The 20962-nt window shown below is 44.1% G+C and overlaps 2 protein-coding genes across 2 annotated transcripts in view; both read left to right on the forward strand.

The window, feature by feature from the left end:
- The first annotated feature begins 390 nt into the window (after nt 1-390).
- Nucleotides 391-3633, forward strand: btg3 (B-cell translocation gene 3). The gene is made up of 5 exons (XM_060057291.1): nt 391-544; nt 1046-1252; nt 1375-1512; nt 1975-2182; nt 2721-3633. The coding sequence occupies exons 2-5, from the start codon at nt 1080-1082 to the stop codon at nt 2925-2927; spliced, it is 726 nt and encodes a 241-aa protein (XP_059913274.1). The 5' UTR covers nt 391-544; nt 1046-1079; the 3' UTR covers nt 2928-3633.
- A 698-nt stretch (nt 3634-4331) lies between these two features.
- cxadr (CXADR Ig-like cell adhesion molecule) overlaps nt 4332-20962 on the forward strand; it is a 31275-nt gene continuing 14644 nt past the window's right edge. Inside the window, exon 1 of the mRNA XM_060057292.1 lies at nt 4332-4491. Coding sequence (XP_059913275.1) covers nt 4440-4491 — 52 coding nt within the window. The 5' untranslated portion in view covers nt 4332-4439. The remainder of the gene's footprint in view (nt 4492-20962) is intronic.

Raw genomic sequence — 20962 nt, forward strand, 5'->3', positions numbered from 1 at the left:
CAAGTAAACTGACATTTCATCAAACATATACACTTGTTTAATTTAGGTAGTAGATGGAGTGAGAGTGCCCTCTTGTGGGGAAAGGTTTAAACGACTATAAACCTGCTACTGATAAATCCCTATTCTTTTCAAATTGAACGCGGGATTAGAAGAAAAATACTGGAATATTTACGTTGAACACAAAAACTGATTTAATGAAACGCTATAATTAATGTATCTACATCTCTCAAACCAAATCCAAGATAACCACCAGTCTTATACCTCCTCAATACACATACGACGCTGTTCGTATGCGGTCGGGTGAACCCACCATGATAAAATACAACAAATGATCTAAAACAGATTAACTATGCAAATCTACTTCGACAGAAATTGGTCTAATCCATGTGTTTCCTCTAACCAATGGAAATACACCGTACGTTTTATGGGCAGGAATGAAAGCCTCGTGGGCGGAGTAGCGACAAACGTGAGGTCCTCCTAGCAAGAGCTTCCAGGACCTCACCGTTTCCTATCCGTGCCCACATGCTGGATAACTCAGGGAAAAGTAAGTTTGTCTTCTTATAGTTGCGTGACGTTAATATTTTTGCGAGCATTTCTTTGTCCTAAACACCGCCTTAAAGCGACGAACAAATTATCATGTTGATAAATGTTCATTATAGACTTTGCTTTGTCTTAACGCTGTGACAGAGCTAGGGCCTTAGCGCTATATCAACGCTGTTCTGACCTCACGCGATTTACTTGTCACATAGTTGCTGATGACGTTGTGATATAATGTAACATTTATGGAAACCGAAAGCTATTAACAGCCCTTAATGCAATGTTTAGCAAACTGACAGAGTACAGTAAACTATTTGAAGTGCCACATGGATAAACGGAAGTAGTGCGTCACAGCCCGCCTCGCTGGATCACTTCTTGCCGCCACATTGGAATTCCGTTGGCGGGTGACGTCATCCAGAGTTTCTAGACTCCAATGTTTTGCAGTTTTCGGGTTATCCTAAATAATAGATCGGTGGTCACTTGCCTAAATCTTTATTATCATTTACAGAGATTGCCAAATTGTTAAGAAGCTGATGTGAAACATGAAGAAAGAAATTGCTGCCGTGGTTTTCTTCCTGAAGAGGCTCATTAAAAAGGGGGAAAAGTTGGATTCTGCTCAAATTGAGAAAGTGGTCGAGAGGCTGGCGGCTGGACTGCAGGAGAAATTCAGAGGGCACTGGTACCCAGAGAACCCCAGTCAGGGCCAAGCATTCAGGTAATATTTTTTGCTGCTCAAATATAATCACGTGAATCTGGTGTCTCAAATGGTGCTCAAACTAACCAAAACACCAAGAAGTAATGTAGACTAAATAACAACTTTTATTTTTCGCTCTCTAGATGCATCAGAGTGAATCAGTTCCAGATGCATGATCCAGTGTTGTTGCGGGCCTGCCAGGAGAGTGAGGTTAAGTACTCTGACTTGAGCTTGCCCAGAGAACTCACTTTGTGGATGGATCCTGGAGAGGTGTGTTGTAGGTGAGTCTGGAGCGATTGGTGCATTGTTATTTTTAGAACCGCTACAATCGTTTTCTCTCATTTATAGTACAGTATACAAAAGTACTACAAGCTACTACATGGCAGTAGCTTTTAGTATTTTGTAGAATCCTGCTTGCCATGTTTTATTTTTAATTTGAATTAAGGCACCTGCAATTAGAAGATTCTGTATTTTTTTTAAATAGTTAACTTTATTCTTTTGTTTGAGGACCAACAAATGTGGTATGAATTTTTTGTTTCTTAATCATTTGACCATCCAACTAAAAATTGAATTTTACTGTGAAAATACTGGCTGTTCAAAGAACCACCGGTAAACATTGTCATTTTTGCATGTCCTCTTTCCTTGTTGCCAAACAATTAATATATTCTCTGTCTTTTAGTGTAGCCTTATTGGCTAATTTAGCGACCAATATTGGTTGTTTAATGGTTTGTTTTCCTCCTTAGGTACGGTGAGACAAACCCCTATTTCTCAGTGGCCAGTTTCTCTGAGGGAGAGGCAGATGAGAAGGAGGTCGCAAGGAAGGTGACCAGCGCCTTGGAGAGGGTGACATCGGACTACAGCTCTGGCTCCTCCTCTGACGAAGACTGTACACTGAGGGAGACCCCGGGCTCATCAGCCCTCACCATAGCCCTCGACTGCACCACACATCAGGTGAAAGCTATTGACACTTGTTTACGGGAGCATTTTACACTTTAGTCCTTCAGCAGGTGCTTTTATCCAGAGTGGCTCCGCAGTGTGGCTGAGAACCACTTGAAGCATAAAATCAATATTGGACTGCAAAATATCTGCTGCACAAGGTTTATTAAGGACACGTTCTGTTTATATGGTTGTTGGTTGCACTTAGAACACTATTCGTTGTCTTACCAAGTGATTTAACAAGGAAGTGCTGGTGCAAGCTGGTCGATTTTAAAACCTAATTGCAGCTTGGAGCCAGGGTTTGTTATCGAGAAGTTGCCAAATTGTTGAAATAATGGCCATCAGAGACCATTTTCTTAAATGGTTACCTGTCCCAAATATTTAGTTGGGCTCTTACTGAGTATAAGCAGGTATGCCCTGGGCATATTGCACAAGGGTGTCTGAGGGCAGACATAGGAGTTAGAACCCTGAACCCACCAGCTGAGAGTCAAACGCAACACACAAGCCTGCCTCTGTTTTTGAGGAAGCTAATATTGCTTTTTCAATTTCACAGGTGATGAACCCAAATGCTCCGACGTGGAACCCCAAGAAAAAGATGGCGGTGGGTAAGGGGCACCCACCTGTTCGGCCTCACTACAGCGTCCGACCCCATGGCCGACTCCAGCACCCCTTAAGGCACAACGTTTGGGTTCCAGAGGTCTACAGAGCAGGGCATGGATACTGGGGCGGCATGCACAACATGGCGCACTCTTACGGCTAGTGAGTGGAGATTTTTAGAAGGGAGAATCTTGACTATCTTTTAGGGAGTAACATCAAACTAGAGGATTGACCAAATTATTTTAATAAATTATTCTAGATGATCTGATGATAGATGATCTTTGATCTGTATTAACTGTTTTCTGCACTTTGGAACATTTATAATAGTTAGAACTAGTGCTGGGCAACAATTCAATAGTATTGTTTATCTTTGTTTGGTGTTGTATTGTCACAAAATTAAGATATCGAATCATGATACCCAGTTTTAGAGTCTAAATGAATTAGGATGAGAAGATATGCCTTTAAAATGATCCACTATGAGGTTTGAAGTGTCGGAGACAAGGGAAAACGTCATAGAGAAAAGAAAACTAGTTTTACACTGATGCCATACTTTACATAGCCATATACCTTTTTTGAATTCTTAAGCATATCGTGATTTTTATTGATATGGTGTTAAAAACCTACAATAGTTGGGATAATGAATGTTTGTTTATTGCCAGCCCTAGATTGAATATTAAAATAAACATGTTAGGTGTATTTAAAGGCTAGTAGGTGGTCAATTTTCTTTATGGGTGAATTTTGTACATGCTTCCGTCCTTTTTGAGTCACCTATTATTTATTCAGTGTAGGCTAATAAAATGTATAGACTTTTTAAAAGGATACTATATTTACTTGTTTCCATGTATCAATAAAACATTTCTATAGTTCAATCTGTAGTCCTAACTTTCATTCATAATGTTACAAATATTTGATATGCAGGACAGAATAGTTGTGGCTTCCGCGGCAGTCTATGCAGCCTACCTGTAGGCATTTTAAATGTTTCGCAGGCTCACGTTGACAAAATACCACGCCCTAGACCCCAACTCTCTCTCGGGTTTACATAACTGGGAGGGTTTGAGCATATCGAAGTACACGTACTATACCTAGAATAGAACTAGAGGTTTCATCACTTTTAAGTGTTTTTGTAGAACAGATATACCCTTGCATTGTCATAAGAATTTCAATACTACGGGATGTTATACTGTACCGAAAATAAAACTATTGCCTTTCAGAGACTAACAGACATTGTACAGTTCAATAATTGTGTTTGGTTGCTTCTCAGTCAGAACGAGCTAGTTAAGATATATCAAAGTTACATAAAAAAATTGAAGTTATGCTCTGACCGATTAAATTTTTTTTTTTTATGTTTGTAATGTTACAGCTTATCAATTATTAATTATGATACATATTTATATTTAAAAAAACTTAAAACGATCAAATAGTTGGTGCACCCACGGGGCTTCCGAAATAATGACATGGAAAGGGAAAATGTAGCTTATCTTCGTTCAAAACAAACAGGAGGGGGCAGCCGCGGGTCTAATATGAAAACAGGTCACGTGACACGCGCCCTCCTGTGTGCACCTGCCGAGGGAGGGAGCGGAGTTTCGGATGCTTCAGTGGAGTGAGCTGCTCTTTCAAATTCACCACAAGTCCGTCTGACCAAGTTTCGAGAGAGTCTGGGAATAGAGCAAAAGTTATGGAGTTCGTCGTACCCCGATTCTGCTGTGTGATATTTGCTCTAATGACAGGTAAGTGTTTCCTAACAATTTAAACGGAGCTACTTGTGTGACCCTGTGTGAATTTATAGGCGAAACCCGTTGGGAAAACGGCAGTCTTCCATGGCCCGCGGACAACGAGCCAGCGGCCCACGGACATAAGTCGTGTTCGATGCGATCGACGTGAGCGTAATCTGTTAAATATTACCTAGTTTTATTACCAGGCATCACTCCCCCACGGTGAGATAGGCTAACTCAGGCGTTTTAATTGTTTGGTTTCTGAACTAATTGTGTTGTGTTGGTTGGCTCAACGTTAGTGTAAATGCAAAGAGTCGAGGATAACACAATTTGATGGAAAACGAATCAGCGATGTGGGATCTCGGTCGACTAAAACTGTACCTCGTTGCCTTGTTTCAAGGTCGACAGTTTTCTACAAAAGGAAATGCTTTTTAAATTTACTTTGCTTTGTGGCAAGACTATTATTTAAGACGGACATAGGCTACCGCCTTGCTATCCGTCACAGCGGGGGTGGATTTACTCGGTATCGACACTATTGCTTCATCGTGTCTTTTTGGGAAAGTTAGTTTACGTTTAGAGGAAACTGGCCAATGTAATTTACAGAAACTCAACGTGTTAATGGGTCGGCAGCTTTTTTTGTTTGTGCCAACAATGGCTTGATCCGCTTTAAAACCTGTAGCTGAAGAAGGACTTCAAAGACCTGCGTTTGTGTCTGCCATCTGCCACCGCAGCCCTCCCCCCCCCCCCTCCCCCCGCCGAATACCCTAGTCCGATGGGCCAAAGATGTACGACTATAAGTCGATCCAATTAGATTACACTTTGATTTGTTCCGTCTTCAGTTGTGTGTTTGGGATAGCGGGATACCCCCTTATGTTGATTCATTCGCAGTGTAAAATAATGGCCTATACGAAAAATATCCTCTATTGTAGTTTATAGACAAGCTTGATGATGAACACGATATTGATTAAGAAGTTTTTCATGAACTACAAATGGTACTGCTTTAATCTTAAAAACGGGAAATGATGTTTCCTATCTTATTATATATGGGTGTGTTGTTCCTTTAGTGCCCTGGAATCTTGATTGAAACTACCAGGTCCTGCCCAACTTACCTTACGCATTGTTATGAGAGGGCGTGTTTTATTCTTCAGTATATTCAATATTTGTATAATGAGATGCTTGCTTTAATCAAACCCTCCCAGTTATGTAAACCCGAGAGAGAGTTGGGGTCTAGGGCGTGGTATTTTGTCCACTTTATGCGTTTCCCACCCTTACAATGCTGTCAATCAAGATGATGTGCCATTGATACTTGCGCCGCGAATGTGAATGAGACTTGTATTTGGTTTCATCCAGTTACAAATACACAATAATGCTAACCATGCATAACCTCTATAATGACTTGCATGTTTATTATGTATACATAATTATTTAAAGATAAAATGTTTAAGGATGCTTAGGGTTGTGCCATTGGATGATAACGCCATATGCCAGACTATACACATCTTGATCATAGCCCTTGCTCTACAGTTGGTAGAATTAGACTTTTATAAAATCAAGTGGTTCTTTGAAATCCAGGCAGAAGGGTATTTTAAGCATTTGTTAAATCGTGTGCACTGGTACCCAGGGCAAGTGTTTATGTGCATATATCGAGTCTCCTACACTCCCAGTTTCCGTCAGTTTTAAAAGGAAATTCCTGAGCTATGCTGACCACTCGTTTTGAACGGTGCCGGAACAGATGCCTGCTGTAACTCACCATCCCCTTAGCTCTGGATGGGAGATTTTTGATTTGATGCCAGATTATTTTTCACCCGAGCCCCATCCTTGCTGCAGTTGGTCCGAGACTTCTCCCATATCTTCTCCTAATAACCTCTCAGCTGTGGCTGATTGGGTCAGGAGGGGGAAATGAAGCAACTGGTTGAGGTTAAGGAAAGGCAATGGCAGGCAGTGGGTGCTGTTACCTGGTAATCCTACACTTCAAGAGCCCTGGAAGGGAGCTGGTTGCTAGGATACCTTTTGATAACACAGTGCAAGTGTGGTTGTGTGTGTGTGTGTGTGTGTGTGTGGTTGTGTTGCTCAAATAAAGCTACCCTCCCCCACCTTAGAGTCTTCCTTGTGTTGTCTTCTCAGTAGAACTGCTCTTCATTGTGTGTTGAAACCTGATCCATGGATATGATCTGTGTATTTGAGGCGTTGCAGTTTTTAACGCGTTAGCCTTTCCATGGATGGCCGAATGCCCAGCTATACACAGGTCTTCTGCAGTTTTGAGCAGACATTCCAGTCCATGTTTAATGTATCAATATTGAGAGGGTTTCCTTGCAGATAGTTATTTAGGCTCACAGTAATCTTCGTCTTCTATGAGCAGTCCTACATGTGCCATCATCAAGGCTCTAATCCTGCCCCGGCTCTTGGACCACAATTTCACATTCAGTTTGTCATGGCATGGCTGGCTTAGTGGTCCAGCGGGCCTCCTTGTTGGCTTACCAACAAACCTGACGGCAGCATCATCACCTCCCACCCGGCTGCACGCAGCCCCGGAGCCCCCTGTCCTTGGACATGAAGCGAGAACATGTAGCATCAGATTACACTCTGGGGACGCCACTTTGTCCTCCACAATCTGACGACGGGGACGACCGACCATGAATATTCAGAGGCTCCTCCCTTCAATATTTTAGCATGCGGAAGATGTACAAGCCTGGTCCTGTTTCCCCCCCCTAGCAGAGTGTGCCTAAACTCCTTCAGCCGCGCAGCGAGCGGCTTTGTCCTTCTCATATCTCATTTAGAGAATGAGCAAATTGCAGGCGAGAGATCTAATTAAGGAATTTCATGGTGGTTTTAATGACTGTGTGTCCACTCTGTATTCCATGGCCATCTCTTATTCACAGATTGAGAGAGTGGTTACTGCCCTGACGTGGGACTGAAGCCAAAACCCTGAATAAGAGATATTGGGAACTTGCTATCAGAAATCAAAACTCAGAAAGCAAGTCAACAACCCAACATGTGTGTTTACATTTGGCTTATTTACAACTTTTTTGATAAGGTACAAACTGTATTCCTGTGTTTGAGCCTTCCATAAAGTATGAAGGAGTGCAGTATTGAGTAGTGAAATTAATAAATTGTGTGATGATGACGCTGAATGCAATCTTTCTTCATTAAAAAAATTCTCCCTGAAGAAGTCAAATATAGAAGTTTGATATGTGCTTTTTATTTCGGCAATGACGGAGGTGGCCGTCCTAGTCTCAATGTTGATTTACCATTCATTAACCCTCCACTTTTAGCAATTAAAAATGTTGTCTTGTCTTTCCTAATCTCTTATTCTTTAACGCTGTCTGTCGCTCCCACTCTCTCATGTGTACCCATCAGTTAAAACAAGGTCATCATGCCGTTGATTCTGAGCCATCGGTCATCATCAAGGCAACGCTCTGTTTGGACGATAAATATCCCATTCATCATTTAGCCTCTCGCTGTGCGCGGCTCAGCCTCTTCTCCTAATGAGGCATCATGGGCCCAGTGACAAATAGACACCTTCCCTTCAATCTGAGGGCATTAGAGGTTTCTACTAGGGATGTGCATTTCTGGCAAAAATTACTATTACATTTTCGCTGAGAAGTTTAAGAATAATATTCGATAATCGGTCAATCAAGAACCCCCAACGCACGCACGCGCGCACACACGCAACTCGTGTACACGCACAAACTGGCACAGGGAGAGGCTTTTATGATTTGTATGAAATCAATCTGATTATTCAACAACTGCGGCATCAACATTAACATCAACATTATTTCAACGTGGGTTTAGGCAGATAGGCCTACATGCGCCGAAAACAGATCGCTATTTATTTTACTGAACACAACCTGCAAGACTGTGAACTAGACACGTCTTTAGCATATGGAAACTATGGCCAAAAAATTACTTCACACGATGTGTCTTTTCACAATTTATTTGTTCATAGTATTGATCAGCAGAGAAATAATCCGCCAAAGACGTTGACGTCGCCCTAGTTTCTACATGCACCATAACCGACAATTCATCTCCAAAATGTTCATCCCTGAACTGAATGAGAAGGCATGTCTGCCGAATTCTTTCAGCTACGAAACATTTCGTCAATCAAGTACGGATTTGTAACAGATGGAGTAAAAATGTGTTTTGCATAACACATGCATAGCACTATCACACCCCATTTTCAAGTATTTAAATGGACTAATGAAATGGCCTCAACTGACATGAAGATCGGTCACTGACTAGTAGTTCTTCTCCTTGGTTAAATTGCTTTCCGTTTTCGTCCTTCATGACTATGTATTCTGGTTCTTTCTGCATATAATTCTCACGGCATGCGAGCTAGCCATTCCTCTGCGAGGGTACTCAATGTGGCAGGCCGGTCCCCAGGGTGCTGCCTCTGCAGGTGTTGGTTCGAAGCCCGACGCTCCCCACCAGCTAGGTGGGTGTCAACTCGGCTTAATGCAACACTAGACCGCACTGCGAGTCATGTCTATGGACCAACGTGTGAGGGATTAGGTTCTCAAGATTGCTACGCCGGGGGAGTAATTGTCTCACTTTATCTACTGAACAAAGTCAGAGCCTCTGCTACTCGGAAAGAATGTTTTGTTCGCAGTTGAGGCTGCTACACTTGTCTCGGAGATAAGTTTTATTTATTGTAATGCGTTATTAACGGCTGACATCCAGCCATTGTCTTGACATGGCTCTGTTAGAATACGGTTTTAATTTGTCTCCTCCTGTGGTACGCCCACCACCACTACTGCTACCACTATTTTCTTTTTCCCTGAACACCATGGCTAATTAGACTTCTAATCTTGAAAATGGCCTGTGTATTTTTTCCTAAAGGTGGTGGGCAACTTAAAGGGCTGAGGAGGGAGAAGTTGTAGCAGCTGTTGGAGCATTTTATAGAGTCATTACCTAATGGTAAAACATTACACATCATCTACTAAAAAGCTAAATCATATTTCTCAATGAATCTCTTTAAATGTTTTATCGTTTCATTGTGGTGTCAAACTTTTTATTACAATTGTGAATACAAAGTTGAGTATTGCTATATGTCCATGGTATGTTAACCAAGACAGGTAGACATATAGGAAGTAATAAACAGCAGCTGGGTTTGGCACAGCGGACAAACATTCAACTCTGTAGTTGGCCATTAACACAGCTTGTCTCTTATCGGTCCCACGTTTGTAATGGCTTCTCCCATTGCCCTGCTCTCACGGACAGGTGTCATATAAACCTGTGTTATGTCCGGCCACCTTCCATCACGGTCCTTAACCTTCGCTAGATGGCCAATCCCCCTCACCACCTGGTTTATTGCGCAGGGATATTGCAGGATCTTTCTCTGTGGTACGATGACCAGGACATCTGCTAGAGTCCCTCCTGCAAAAGGCATAGAAAGGTCAACAAGCCACCACTGACACCGGTTTAATTACCATGGTACATCTCCCCTGAACCTGTGGAAACCTGCAGAGCTCCCTGTCATACTCCTGCAGAAATTGGATTGGACTGAAAATAGCCCTGTTTCATGGTGGTCAGCATGACCATTACTGCACCACCGTAATCACATGGAGTCCCATTTTAATAAGCATGCAAAGCATAAAAGGGCCCTGACTGCAGCAGCTCTCGCTGTGTGTGTTGGCTCCCGAGGAAACAGCTGTTAAGTGTCTTAATGGAGACCATGTATAATTCATGGCCGCACACAGAGCTGCAAAGCTGGCTGGCTCCCTCCAAGTTGGCGATAATTGCAAAGGGAGGTCCCCGTTCCCCTCTAGACTAACCCAAATGGCTTCACCATCGTTTTGCAGGCCTTGGCACAACATCAACTATACATTTATTCCCTGTGAGACCCAGCACCTTGTGAGAAGAGGCTGTACACTCACGTTCGAGCTGGGCACGCACTGCACAGCCCATTAAAATAGTTTAACTGAAAGAGTTGTAGTTTTTAATCACCTTTGGGAGCACCCATTCACACTTTTCAGAACCTATAAACGCCCCTTTACAGAAGTCGTTATGTCTCCGAGGCAGCCTGCAACCTCATACTACCTTTTCGAAATGCATGAATACCATTGTATGATTTTACAGCAGATAATGGGTGCTCCATAATCCTTTGACAGTGAGGTCAGAAGATATCTGATACACCTATATATACCAATATACCAACAGCTGAAAACAAACCCATTTCTAAAGTTTGATTCATGGGAGATAAGACAAATTATTAGGATGTCTGCCCCCAAGTACCCTGCAGTGCCCATGCGTTTGCAGACACCCACTCAGGCTTACTGTTTCTTTCTTGAAGTGATTAATTGGGCCAACTGGGCTTGACTGTATTTACTAAAATTACATAATTTCAGTCCGATGTTTCAAGAAGGTCCATAAGTAGTAAAAAAAGATTCCGATCCACTTAGTTGGGACATGGTTATTTTTAGTTGTGTAGATAATCCTCCTGTTTGTCTTTGTTGAAACAAATATTAAATGCAATGTTTTTGATTCAGCCCCTCCTTGTGAGTAAGAAGGAGATTTTCAGAATTAAAACAAACTCCATAACCGTGTTCGTTCAGCTCTAACTGGCTGTGCAACTGTGTGATGCAAACTAAACACACCACGTGCTGATTGGGTTTTGTGAGCGGTTTTAGTTATAGGATGTTTTTTCGTTTTTTTATAAAATTATTGAAATCTCCATAAATTAACATGATCACTGATATGTCCAAATAATGAGCTACGAGCTAGTTGAAATGGTACACATTGCGACTTTAATGTGTTGGCTGAAATAGTATTGCAACAGGCTGTAGCATCTATCCAACAGTATGATTTGTGAACCAAATATATTTCAAGAGCCAAATACACATTGCCAAATTGAAGATGTGAATTAAAAGAGTTATGCTATAGTTTTCTCCACCTTGGAAACCTTTTTAACATAATCTTCTTATTCTCTGTGGGGCATATCAACCTATACAATGTCTATTCTTTCTATTGCCTGAGTGCAGCAACTTTACATTATTCATATTTAAACTGAATTAATTTTGAGTTATGTACAGTTGATTTTTTCCAACATCACAAACTGAGACCAGATCTTTATTTTATTTTTTTAAGCAGGGGCTTATTCCGTCTTCTATGCTTGTGTCAGATTTGCTTAGCTGTGGTAAAGTACAGAACGGCACAGCTACTGCACAGCGTTTTAGATGCAATTAATGCTCTGAAGTCAAATATAGCATGGTAGTAATCTGCATTGATGCACATTTACGCTCAATATTGTTCAGGGAGGTCAGGGTCCGGTTGGTCTCCGGGGCTTAAGTGATCAAAGTTCCTCTTCTACATGCTGGCCAGACAGAATCCACCGACCTTTTGAACGTCAGCCCAGCGTTGAAAATCACGGTTTGCAGTGTTTGCATCCAGTAGCAAGAGACTCCTTGTATTTGTGCAGTGCGGCTGTCAGGGCTTACAACATTTATCTCTGCCGCCCAGACACTCGTATAGTCTATATCAGCCTGACAAGTGTCATCTCTTCCCCAGCGCCAAAAATAAAAACGAAAAATTAATGTTGGAGGTTGGGGGTGGGGTGGAGCACTGCTGCAGCAGCATCCCAGTTGTTGATGATTGTTAAAATCATGAAATGATTAGAATTGGGTTGTCTTTCTTTCTTTTTTATAAATGTTTGACCGTGGTTTCATGCCACTTATTAAATACGTTGGCCTTTGTGGCCATCACTTCGCCTTCTTTGTGTGGCCACTGGTAGCATGAGCCGGAGGCTAGTCCTCGACCGCTGGTCGTCGTTGAGGGCTAACGGTAACTGACATTTGCCACAGCTAACTTCCCGCTGGGCACAACATTGAGGTATATTTACCCCACCTGCCGTCTGTGAAGCACTTTGGATCAAACAGACTTGTCTTAAACAGAGGCCTGATATAACTTCCTGTAGAGAAGGCAGGAGAGGAGGGAGAAAATAGATAAAGGAGTCAAGGGGTGATCCCACGTGTTATCTTTTAACAGCTAGCTTATCTTGATGTCCTGTTGTAACGTGACCCTTCCACAGAGGACAGGAGCGTTTGTCTATGTTGTGCCGTGTTTCATACGGGCTGAGTTCTGCCCAGTGGTCAGATCCACAGCCTGGAGGCAAGGGCTTAGGGATGGCACAGATGCATTAAAAGGGGATATTGATCCTCTGTGGTTATTACAAAGTACATCATCAATACATCATTCTTCGTTCTTTGCGCACTGTCCCCATGACACTTTAATCAGAAAATTCAATATTTGTTGAGTGAAATTGTGTTGAGTCTGTCAGGGCCAGTGTCTCCATAAGGGCAACCCATTTGAAATGACACACAATGCCATTGTGCATCTCTACTTCTCGAACTACTTCTACTACTAGTGACAATAGTGCCAGCATCATGCTACAGTCTGGGAGGAAAGGAGTAGAACTAAATTTAGACCAGAAACTTGGAGGCATAAATGACTACTATTACTACTACAACTGCAACATGAGTAAGACAAGCTCACTGAGTGCCTCTAGGCCATTCCCACTGACAGGTTCTGCACTACACAGAAAATGGGTATCTGTGAAAACTGCATCTAGATCTGCACATTAATGTTTTGTGCAGCAATGTGCAGCAAATGTGCTTGTGATTTGACGCAATGTGGGGAATTCAGCTGCGACCCAAATAATCTGATCAATTGAGAGCCGCTTTGTGTTAACACCAAGGCAATGACAGATTGCAGAGAAATATGTCAGCCCGACTGCAATGCCAGCTTTCCCTTTTTGTTTGTGGTTTATGTGGTCTTATGTATGACAATGATTTATTGGAGGTCCGATAGTGGGTAGTGCGAGTACAGCCACCCAGGGTAGAATTTCCGGGCATCCAGGAGTCGAAGGGTATTCCAGGTAAAATCATTTCAACTGTTTTGAATCGCCCCTTTTTTGGAGAGCTCACTTTCCTCCAGACAGCAGGGAGGAACCGTGGAATGCATCGGAGGCATTTTGTGCCGAGCACAAGACGGTCCACAAATACGCCTACATGTCTAAAGGCTGCCCTCGCACCTCAATCCTCTTAGTACTCTGGCCGACCGCCACCGGCCGTCTTACTTCATTGTTATCAACATTTGGTTTATTTTAGTTGTCCATGTGTGGCCAATTCGACCTCACTGGCACCTTGGTTTTAAGTAGGACTTCTTTGTGTCGAGTACGTGTGTGCATGCAATTCCAAATCTGGTTGTTTCTTCAACTGAAACTCTGCATAAATGCTATGAGGAAATGTTTTTAGTATCTGTTTGTGAGGGACCAACCGGTCCTTGTTTATTCACATTTCCTGGTCGGGCCCAATTCTATGTTAGTGAGCTAAAGTTCAGCTGAATATTAGATACATTTCAGAATAGAATAAGCCTAGCATATTGCTTCGAGGTCAAAAATCTTTTTAGGTGTGTTTTTATCTCCCGCTTTCTTTGAATAATCTTCTCTTGAATAGGTAGGTTTCTAAAAAAATAATAATAATCAAGTCGGGATGTTATCGCTCTGTTTGCATACAGGTGTGATTTTGGTACATTTGTGAGAAGCCCCTTTTCCTATTATACTTGAATTTGATATCTTCTCCTCTGTGTTCATGTTCCCCTATTCGAATGTCAGTGTGTTATAGTGTGTGTATGTGGGTCTATTTGCAGTGTGAATGAAGTGGCAGCTCTCTGCAGCAGTTGGCTTGTCTGTGTTTGGTCAGCGGAGCTGGCCCCTCAGATCAAAGCTGGCATTGTGCTCCTGGGGGCACGGGCAAAGGCCAGAGTCTGACAGAGTAGTGTACGACCCAAGTAGATTACTGTGCAGCCATGCTGGCTGAAATTTACCGGGTAGATGCTTTCACTCTGGGGGTCTAACCGGGTGATAAACGGGGGGTCTGTCCGACAGGATATCACAGACTTTATTTGCTCTGGGAGAGGGGGGATTGAATAGAGTATGACAGGTTTCCTCAGCAAAACGGACCTGTGACTACACCCCTGTGAGACATGTGGCTTTCATTTCTTGCTTCACAGTGAACACTTGGAAAGCGCTGCACAGAAATACCCATCTGCCTTCCCTTAAAGTTCCTCCTCGCGCTTCAGCTTCCAAAGAGAAAATAATCTGCTGTTCAATACAAATGCACAGGGGAGTGTTGATTGATTAATTATTTTTTTTACTCAGATTGCATTATAATATGACGCTTGTTTTAAGAGGGGCTGTTGAAAGTGTCCTTTGGCACCGTGTGCGAGAGGGATCAGCTGAGTCGGCTGCCGTGCTGTGCACTGGGATCAGAAGGGGTTCCCTGGGAAAATGTGAGGGCATACAATGTTGTAAAGCATCACCCCCGACCCCATCAGTCCCCCATCAGTCCCTACTCCCCCCTCTCAACAGTCACTTCAGCGTGCCCAGCTCTACTGTAGTGCTCCTCTAAGGATTTTCTTTAGGCCAGGTGGTTGCTTCCCAAAAGCATTGAGAGCCCTCATGGCTCTGAGACTCTTTTCAAAACATTCAGTCACTTTCCAATCAAAAAACAATTGTCAATTATTGTGCCGTTCGAAGTAAAGTACATTTTTATATTTACCGGATCACCAGGCTGTTGAATCTATCCACTGAGATGGAATGTCTCTTTACCAAGCAGTAGTCAATCATTAATGAAAGCCAGCTGAACTGAAACCCTGTTTGGTTTCGGGTCTACGAGCCAACCTAAACACAGTGTCTCCGATTGGTCTCACACCGTGGGTCCATGTTGACATGCATATGTTTGGATTCAACGTCTTCTATTTATAATTCTTCACAAATCCAGCTTAGTGTTGTTTAATGAACATTTATGGGATTGTTTGTGGGCAAACTACAAGCTCCTCTCCACACAAACATGCACGCAAACCCTCACGCACACGCACACACACGCAACCCCCCCTTTGGAAGCGTGGATGACATGCTTTTGTAATTAAACAACCGGCTTCGCTCTCTGAAATGAAAATACGCTGGCAAGCCGCTCTTCCAGCCGCACAACATCTACAAGGTGCATTTGCCAAGGCAACACATCTCAGGGGACACCTCCTATGCAACGCTTTAATTTGCTCCTGGCAGTGCTACACTGGCTCTTTGTTGCTGCTGTTGTGTGTTTTTTTTCCCCCTGTTGTTGTCCTTCTTCTTCTTGTTTGTTATGGGGTTGCTATCAGCAGGCTGTTTATAAGGTGCTATCTGCGTTGCTGCCTGAGATGGCCTCTCGCCTATCAGCTCCATGACGGGAACAGGCCCTGTATTATTGCCAGCCAGCACACTATGTATCCCTGCCTGGGCTCCCATGAGTCTTGACGCACAGGTGTGTGTGTGTGTGTGTGTGTGTGTGTGTGTGTGTGTGTGTGTGTGTGTGTGTGTGTGTGTGTGTGTGTGTGTGTGTGTGTGTGTGTGTGTGTGTGTGTGATGGGCACTGCGTGGGCGGGGTTTGAGTTTCTCAAACTGGGGGTAACAAGTGAGAGTCTCTGGAACAGGGACATTGTTATCTCACTCCTCAGGGTGCTTTCAGATAAAGAAGCTTTCTTCATGGGGGTGGGGAGGAGGTTGGTGGCAATGGTTTGTGTCAGGCTCCCGGACGGTGGCTTTTGGTGGAGAGGGAGGTTAGACAAGCAGCAGATGCTTGAATCCACTGGCCTGCGCCTTGTGAAATGGTAATGCACTGCCTATAAATAAACCTGTACGCTTCCCAGAGGCTGAGCCGTGAGGAACTCTGCACGCAAAATGAATTCCGATGAACAGATTAACCATGTATTAAGGAATAAAAACATTTCCTGCCGCCTCTTCCTTGTATAATCTGCCATGTGTCGCGCTCATTACACAGTCTATGCCCGGGAGAAGAACAGTGGTTATGTGTTCATTCCATATATTATTCCCCGCAGTTACACATATCAATAGGCCTTGTCTGTTGTGTCGCTGCATGACGAGCAGCCACCACAATCTCTCGGTATTTATAAATTGGGATTCCTAAGCCACCGGTAGGTCAAGGATTTAGCTATGAAGGGGATTCATGTTGACCTAATCTGATTAGAATAATGACGGTTAGTGTGGTTGGCCTCTAGACGCTCATAACACCGCCAATAACCAAAGCCCCCCCCCACTTCCATCTCTGCGGCTCCCTGTAAAAAAATTAAATATAAAGGGCTGTTTAAAGCTGAGGCGGGAAAAGTCCTCGTCGGTTAATGTACAATTGTGTTCAAACGGCCGTCGGGTCGTGTCCTCCGGGAATTGACGGGAGGCTCAACATGGCGGCCTGATCTCTCAGCCTGCATTACATAGCCATCAGTGTGGCTGAACGGCCCCCGCCTCGTCCGCACCCCTTGATAAACCTCGGAGCTCGGCGCGAGCTCGCAGATTGTTGGAAATTGAATAGTTCTCCCAGAGGGGACCCTGGGACGAGCGTTCCAAATCCCCTTTTCCCCATTTTATTCATTTATTTATGTGTTACTTTCGCAGCTCTCGGGGTATACTTTGCACGTCAAGTAGTTCCTGTGTGACCACTGCCTCTGGCACGCATGTCAATAAAGGTGCATGACTGCATGTGTTTTCAGCCCTGTTCCACACAAACCCCTTAACCATCAGTCCCCTGCTTTCTTTTTTTTTCCTGAATGGTGGCCCCGCTAACCACCCGCTTATCGGTTGGCTTCTCTTCACTCATCCCAAAAATAACTTGCACTCTGTCACTAGTTGGTTCCCTTTCTCCATTCAGGTGTTTTTGAGGGCAGGATGTGAGCTCAGCAGGTCTCCTCATTAGCCCTTCCACATGGATTTGTGGAGTGTAACCCCTCCACTGAAAACCTGTCCACCTTAAAGTTTTGTCACCTCCCAAAGCACGGGAAAGCTGCACCTAGCATTTTAGTTTGACGGGCCCGAACTCGGATGACAAAAGGCTTTTACCCGTTAATGGGTCATGAATGCGTGGATGCCCCGTAAACTGCCCACATGACCCAGTGCATTCAGTCATCCTTTCTCATCTCGTTCACTACGGCTCGGCCATGCGAGACAGAAATAGATACAGCCCAGTGAGCCCACCCTCTCCTCCTTTCGGTATGTCCTGGCTTTATCGAAAGCCCCCCTGACCCCCAGGAGTGCTCTCTTGTGGTGAAAGGTCAGCCCCGGTGAAAGAGGCTTACGATCCAGCGCTGCCACAACCAAGAGCTTGGATGGCCTTTCCCCTCGGCCCGGCCCCAGAGGGTTCATTGGAGGGAACTGAGCACCGTGGCTGTCTGGCCCGCAACGTGGGGTCATCGTGGCTGTCCCCACGGGGCTACAGCTTCCTCAGCCTGCCTTATCCTACCGTCCACCTGGAAACCTTGTGACAAATCACTCCTGTATAAAAAGGTGTTTATCTCGAGGCATGTGCACACTTCACTGACTCAGACTAATCCGAGCAGGCTTTCAAATAGCGGATTCTATCCATGGAAAGTCTAAGTTGTTAACGTTTGGGGAATATTTCTGTCTTTGCTTCATTCATCTTTTGAATGGAGCTACTTTATATTGCATTGAGTGGTCTGTCCTTGATGAATTCCTAGTGGCATAAGAACACCTCCAAACACCAATCTCTTCCTATTCTCTTCAGAATCTCTCTCTCTCTCTCTCTCTCTCTCTCTCTCTCTCTCTCTCTCTCTCTCTCTCTCTCTCTCTCTCTCTCTCTCTCTCTCTCTCTCTCTCTCTTCTCTTTCTCTTTCTCTTTCTCTTTTTTTTTTTTTTTCTCTTTCTCTCTCTCTCCCTGTCTCTCTGTCTTTGTGTGTAAAGATCTGGTTGCTAGGAGACGGGATTCACTTCCCATTGTATGGCGATAAAAGGGGAAGGGGTCTGGTTGGTGGAGTGGCGGCGTACCATCAGCAAGACTGGGGAGGGGATTTGGGGGCAAAGGGACTCGCTCGTCACAATCAGGGGTGTGTGTGTGTGTGGGGGGCGGGTTTGAGAGGGGGAGAGAATGGGCCAAGAGTGATGAGGCGCAGGGCATTAGGTTGGGGGTCTGACACCCCCACATTCCCGGTCTCCGGGCCAGCGTCGCTGACGGGGGAAGTGCTGTGTCAGACGGGGATCGGGAGAGGACTCGCTGGCCAAGGAATGCACACACAGACGGACACCCAGCGCCGTGAATGGGTATTGAGGCAAACCTTTTTAATTAACAAATGCACATGCCTCCCCCACAAAGCAGCTACTAAACACCCATGCGTAGTATGTAGCAGTGTAAACACTCGATGTTCTCACACTGTTGATGTATATTCATGTGTGCGTGTTGTAATACTGTGTGTGAATTTATTTCCATCCCGCTGCAATGTCGCTCCCAGCTCGGCTGCCCACTGTTTACCAGGAGCGTGTTTCTCATATTGGTCCCACATTCCCTTGGACTGGTCAATAATGACCATTATCAGCCCGTGCTTCCGTCTGGGACCATGGTCTGTTTGCTTTGGCAGTGGTGCCTTTTACTCTGAATAAATCCCCTCCCTGCTATATGGGCTGCTGTAGATTATGAGCCAAGGCATTCCAGCCACACAGGCAATGGCTGATGGTTTTTCTCCCAGACTACCTGGATCGTTAATCATTAACTTTTTTTTAAGGCACTAAGGCATTTTATGTTTTTTGTCCAGCTGTGAGTCAGCCGCTGACGGTCGAAGGTTATTTCCTGAAGAACTACGCGGGGGAGTCATACCTGTGTGCTACGGACTTGTTCCTGCAGAACTATCAGTCTACACAAGCCCCCTCCTCGACCGGGCGCTTTAGAGCAACCACTGATGGTCCTTTGCCCGGATATTGTTGAGAGAAAAAAACATAGTAATCTTTTGAATTCATTATTTTCTTTATCTCTGCGCTGCCTCTGTCCAGAGATAGTACAGCTGTCTTCTTTTGACGAGTTAGTTAAAATGATTAAAGGAACGTTGTCTCAGGGCTTGGTTACATCTCTGTTATCAATTTGCGTTTAGCACACCAATGGGCGGCCATCTGTGCACCTGTATGTAAAGGTGGAAAAAGTGTGTTGTCTTTCTCTTCAAATGCCTCTCTCCCTTGGGGTTTACCATTGTAGAACCTGCTTGTCCCACTCTGATGCATATTTAACATGCATGCTGAATTGTATTGTCTAATATGTCTTCTTCTCCTTCTCTCCTCTTCTTCTTCTTGATATGATTTCAGGAAGATCCCTTTCATAAATAAATTCTACTGAATTGAATAGGAGGCTGTATTTAGTGGGATTTCAAGCTTTGGGTAATTTCGGCTATTTTAATCAATGAATTAATCAATGAAATTGAACCAAGGTCTCCGGCTTCGTTTACACTGTAGAACTAAATGTGCTGATATTATGAACTTTCACATTGCAAAGTAAAAAAATCCTCTTTCAAATTAAATTAATTGTATGAAGTCATGTTCTTTGGCAGGTTGCTTACCTTCTACCAGCCTCTGTTTGTTAGACGTGACTGAAAAAAAAAAAAAAGGAACAATGTCATTTAATAACTAAACAAGAATACCGAAATAGCAACCACCAGAGACTCGATATTTGAATAACTACACATTCAAATGATCAGGGCCAGCCTAGTTTCTACCTGCTTAAGTAGGTACTGGATTAGCTGCTGCCATTTTTTATGCTGGAAAAAAATTGATTTTCGATCCCTTCCAGTCTACCTTAAGACAGACGCATGCATGCGATGAACTGGTTGACCTTGGCTGTGTTGTGGCAAGGAGTTGGCCTGCTTCCAACATGGGTGACCCTCTGTTGCCTCATCCTCTGCACGTATTTTCTTCCCGTTGTCCGAATTGAAATGTATGCACATCACATCCTTCTTTTAATGGTCTCAAACGGGCTGATGTGCACTCGGTGTGAACCATATTTAAATCACTGATTGTCACGGTATTTATTTGATCTAACGTAACCCACGGACACACATGCACACGGCTTATCTTTATCGTGACCCTTTTTACCTGAGCCCTACGGCAAGATTTTGTGAGCCAGTCAGGCCGAAGATGCCGTTCATATTTCATGTCACCTCGGATATGAGCGAGGTGCTCCGTCTTATCCGGTAATGGATACAAATGGCGGCAGAGATCACTCCTGCCCTTTCCTTGATTGTACGGGAAAGTCGGGGATTAAAGTGACAGAAATAAATACCCTAAGCGTCACACTCCTTTTTGCGGCGCATTATTTCTTTCTCCACAACCGTTCGCTGCCGCCCTAAATCTCCCCCAGCTCCCCTTGTAAAAACCCTCTTGATGCATCGCATGGCTCTGTGTCTCGCGGAATGCCAACCCAGGCTTCCTTTCTGACATTGACGGATGCGTACGTCGGATTGTCTCCTCCACTACGATACTCGCTCTCACTCTCGCCGTCTTAGCTCGCCTGCCCGTACCTCAATGCGATGGATGGCTCCCATCAAGGGCGTCTTGTCACCAGCCGCGGGACCTGATGCGACGCCAGCGGTGGTTGCGCTCATAGTGGGCGCAGGGAAAAGCTTCTGGGCGACTGTATCAAATGCTCAAAGGCTTTGGGGGAGGCCT

The sequence above is a fragment of the Gadus macrocephalus genome, chromosome 7 (assembly GCF_031168955.1).
Source record: "Gadus macrocephalus chromosome 7, ASM3116895v1".
In the NCBI taxonomy this organism is placed as follows: Eukaryota; Metazoa; Chordata; class Actinopteri; order Gadiformes; family Gadidae; genus Gadus; species Gadus macrocephalus.

Bases quoted from the DNA above. Each gene is read 5' to 3' on its own strand.
- btg3 (XM_060057291.1), top strand. From the start codon at position 1,080: ATGAAGAAAGAAATTGCTGCCGTGGTTTTCTTCCTGAAGAGGCTCATT. The intron at 1,253-1,374 runs GTAATATTTTTT...TTCGCTCTCTAG, and splicing joins AGTCAGGGCCAAGCATTCAG to ATGCATCAGAGTGAATCAGT. The intron at 1,513-1,974 runs GTGAGTCTGGAG...TTTCCTCCTTAG, and splicing joins CCTGGAGAGGTGTGTTGTAG to GTACGGTGAGACAAACCCCT.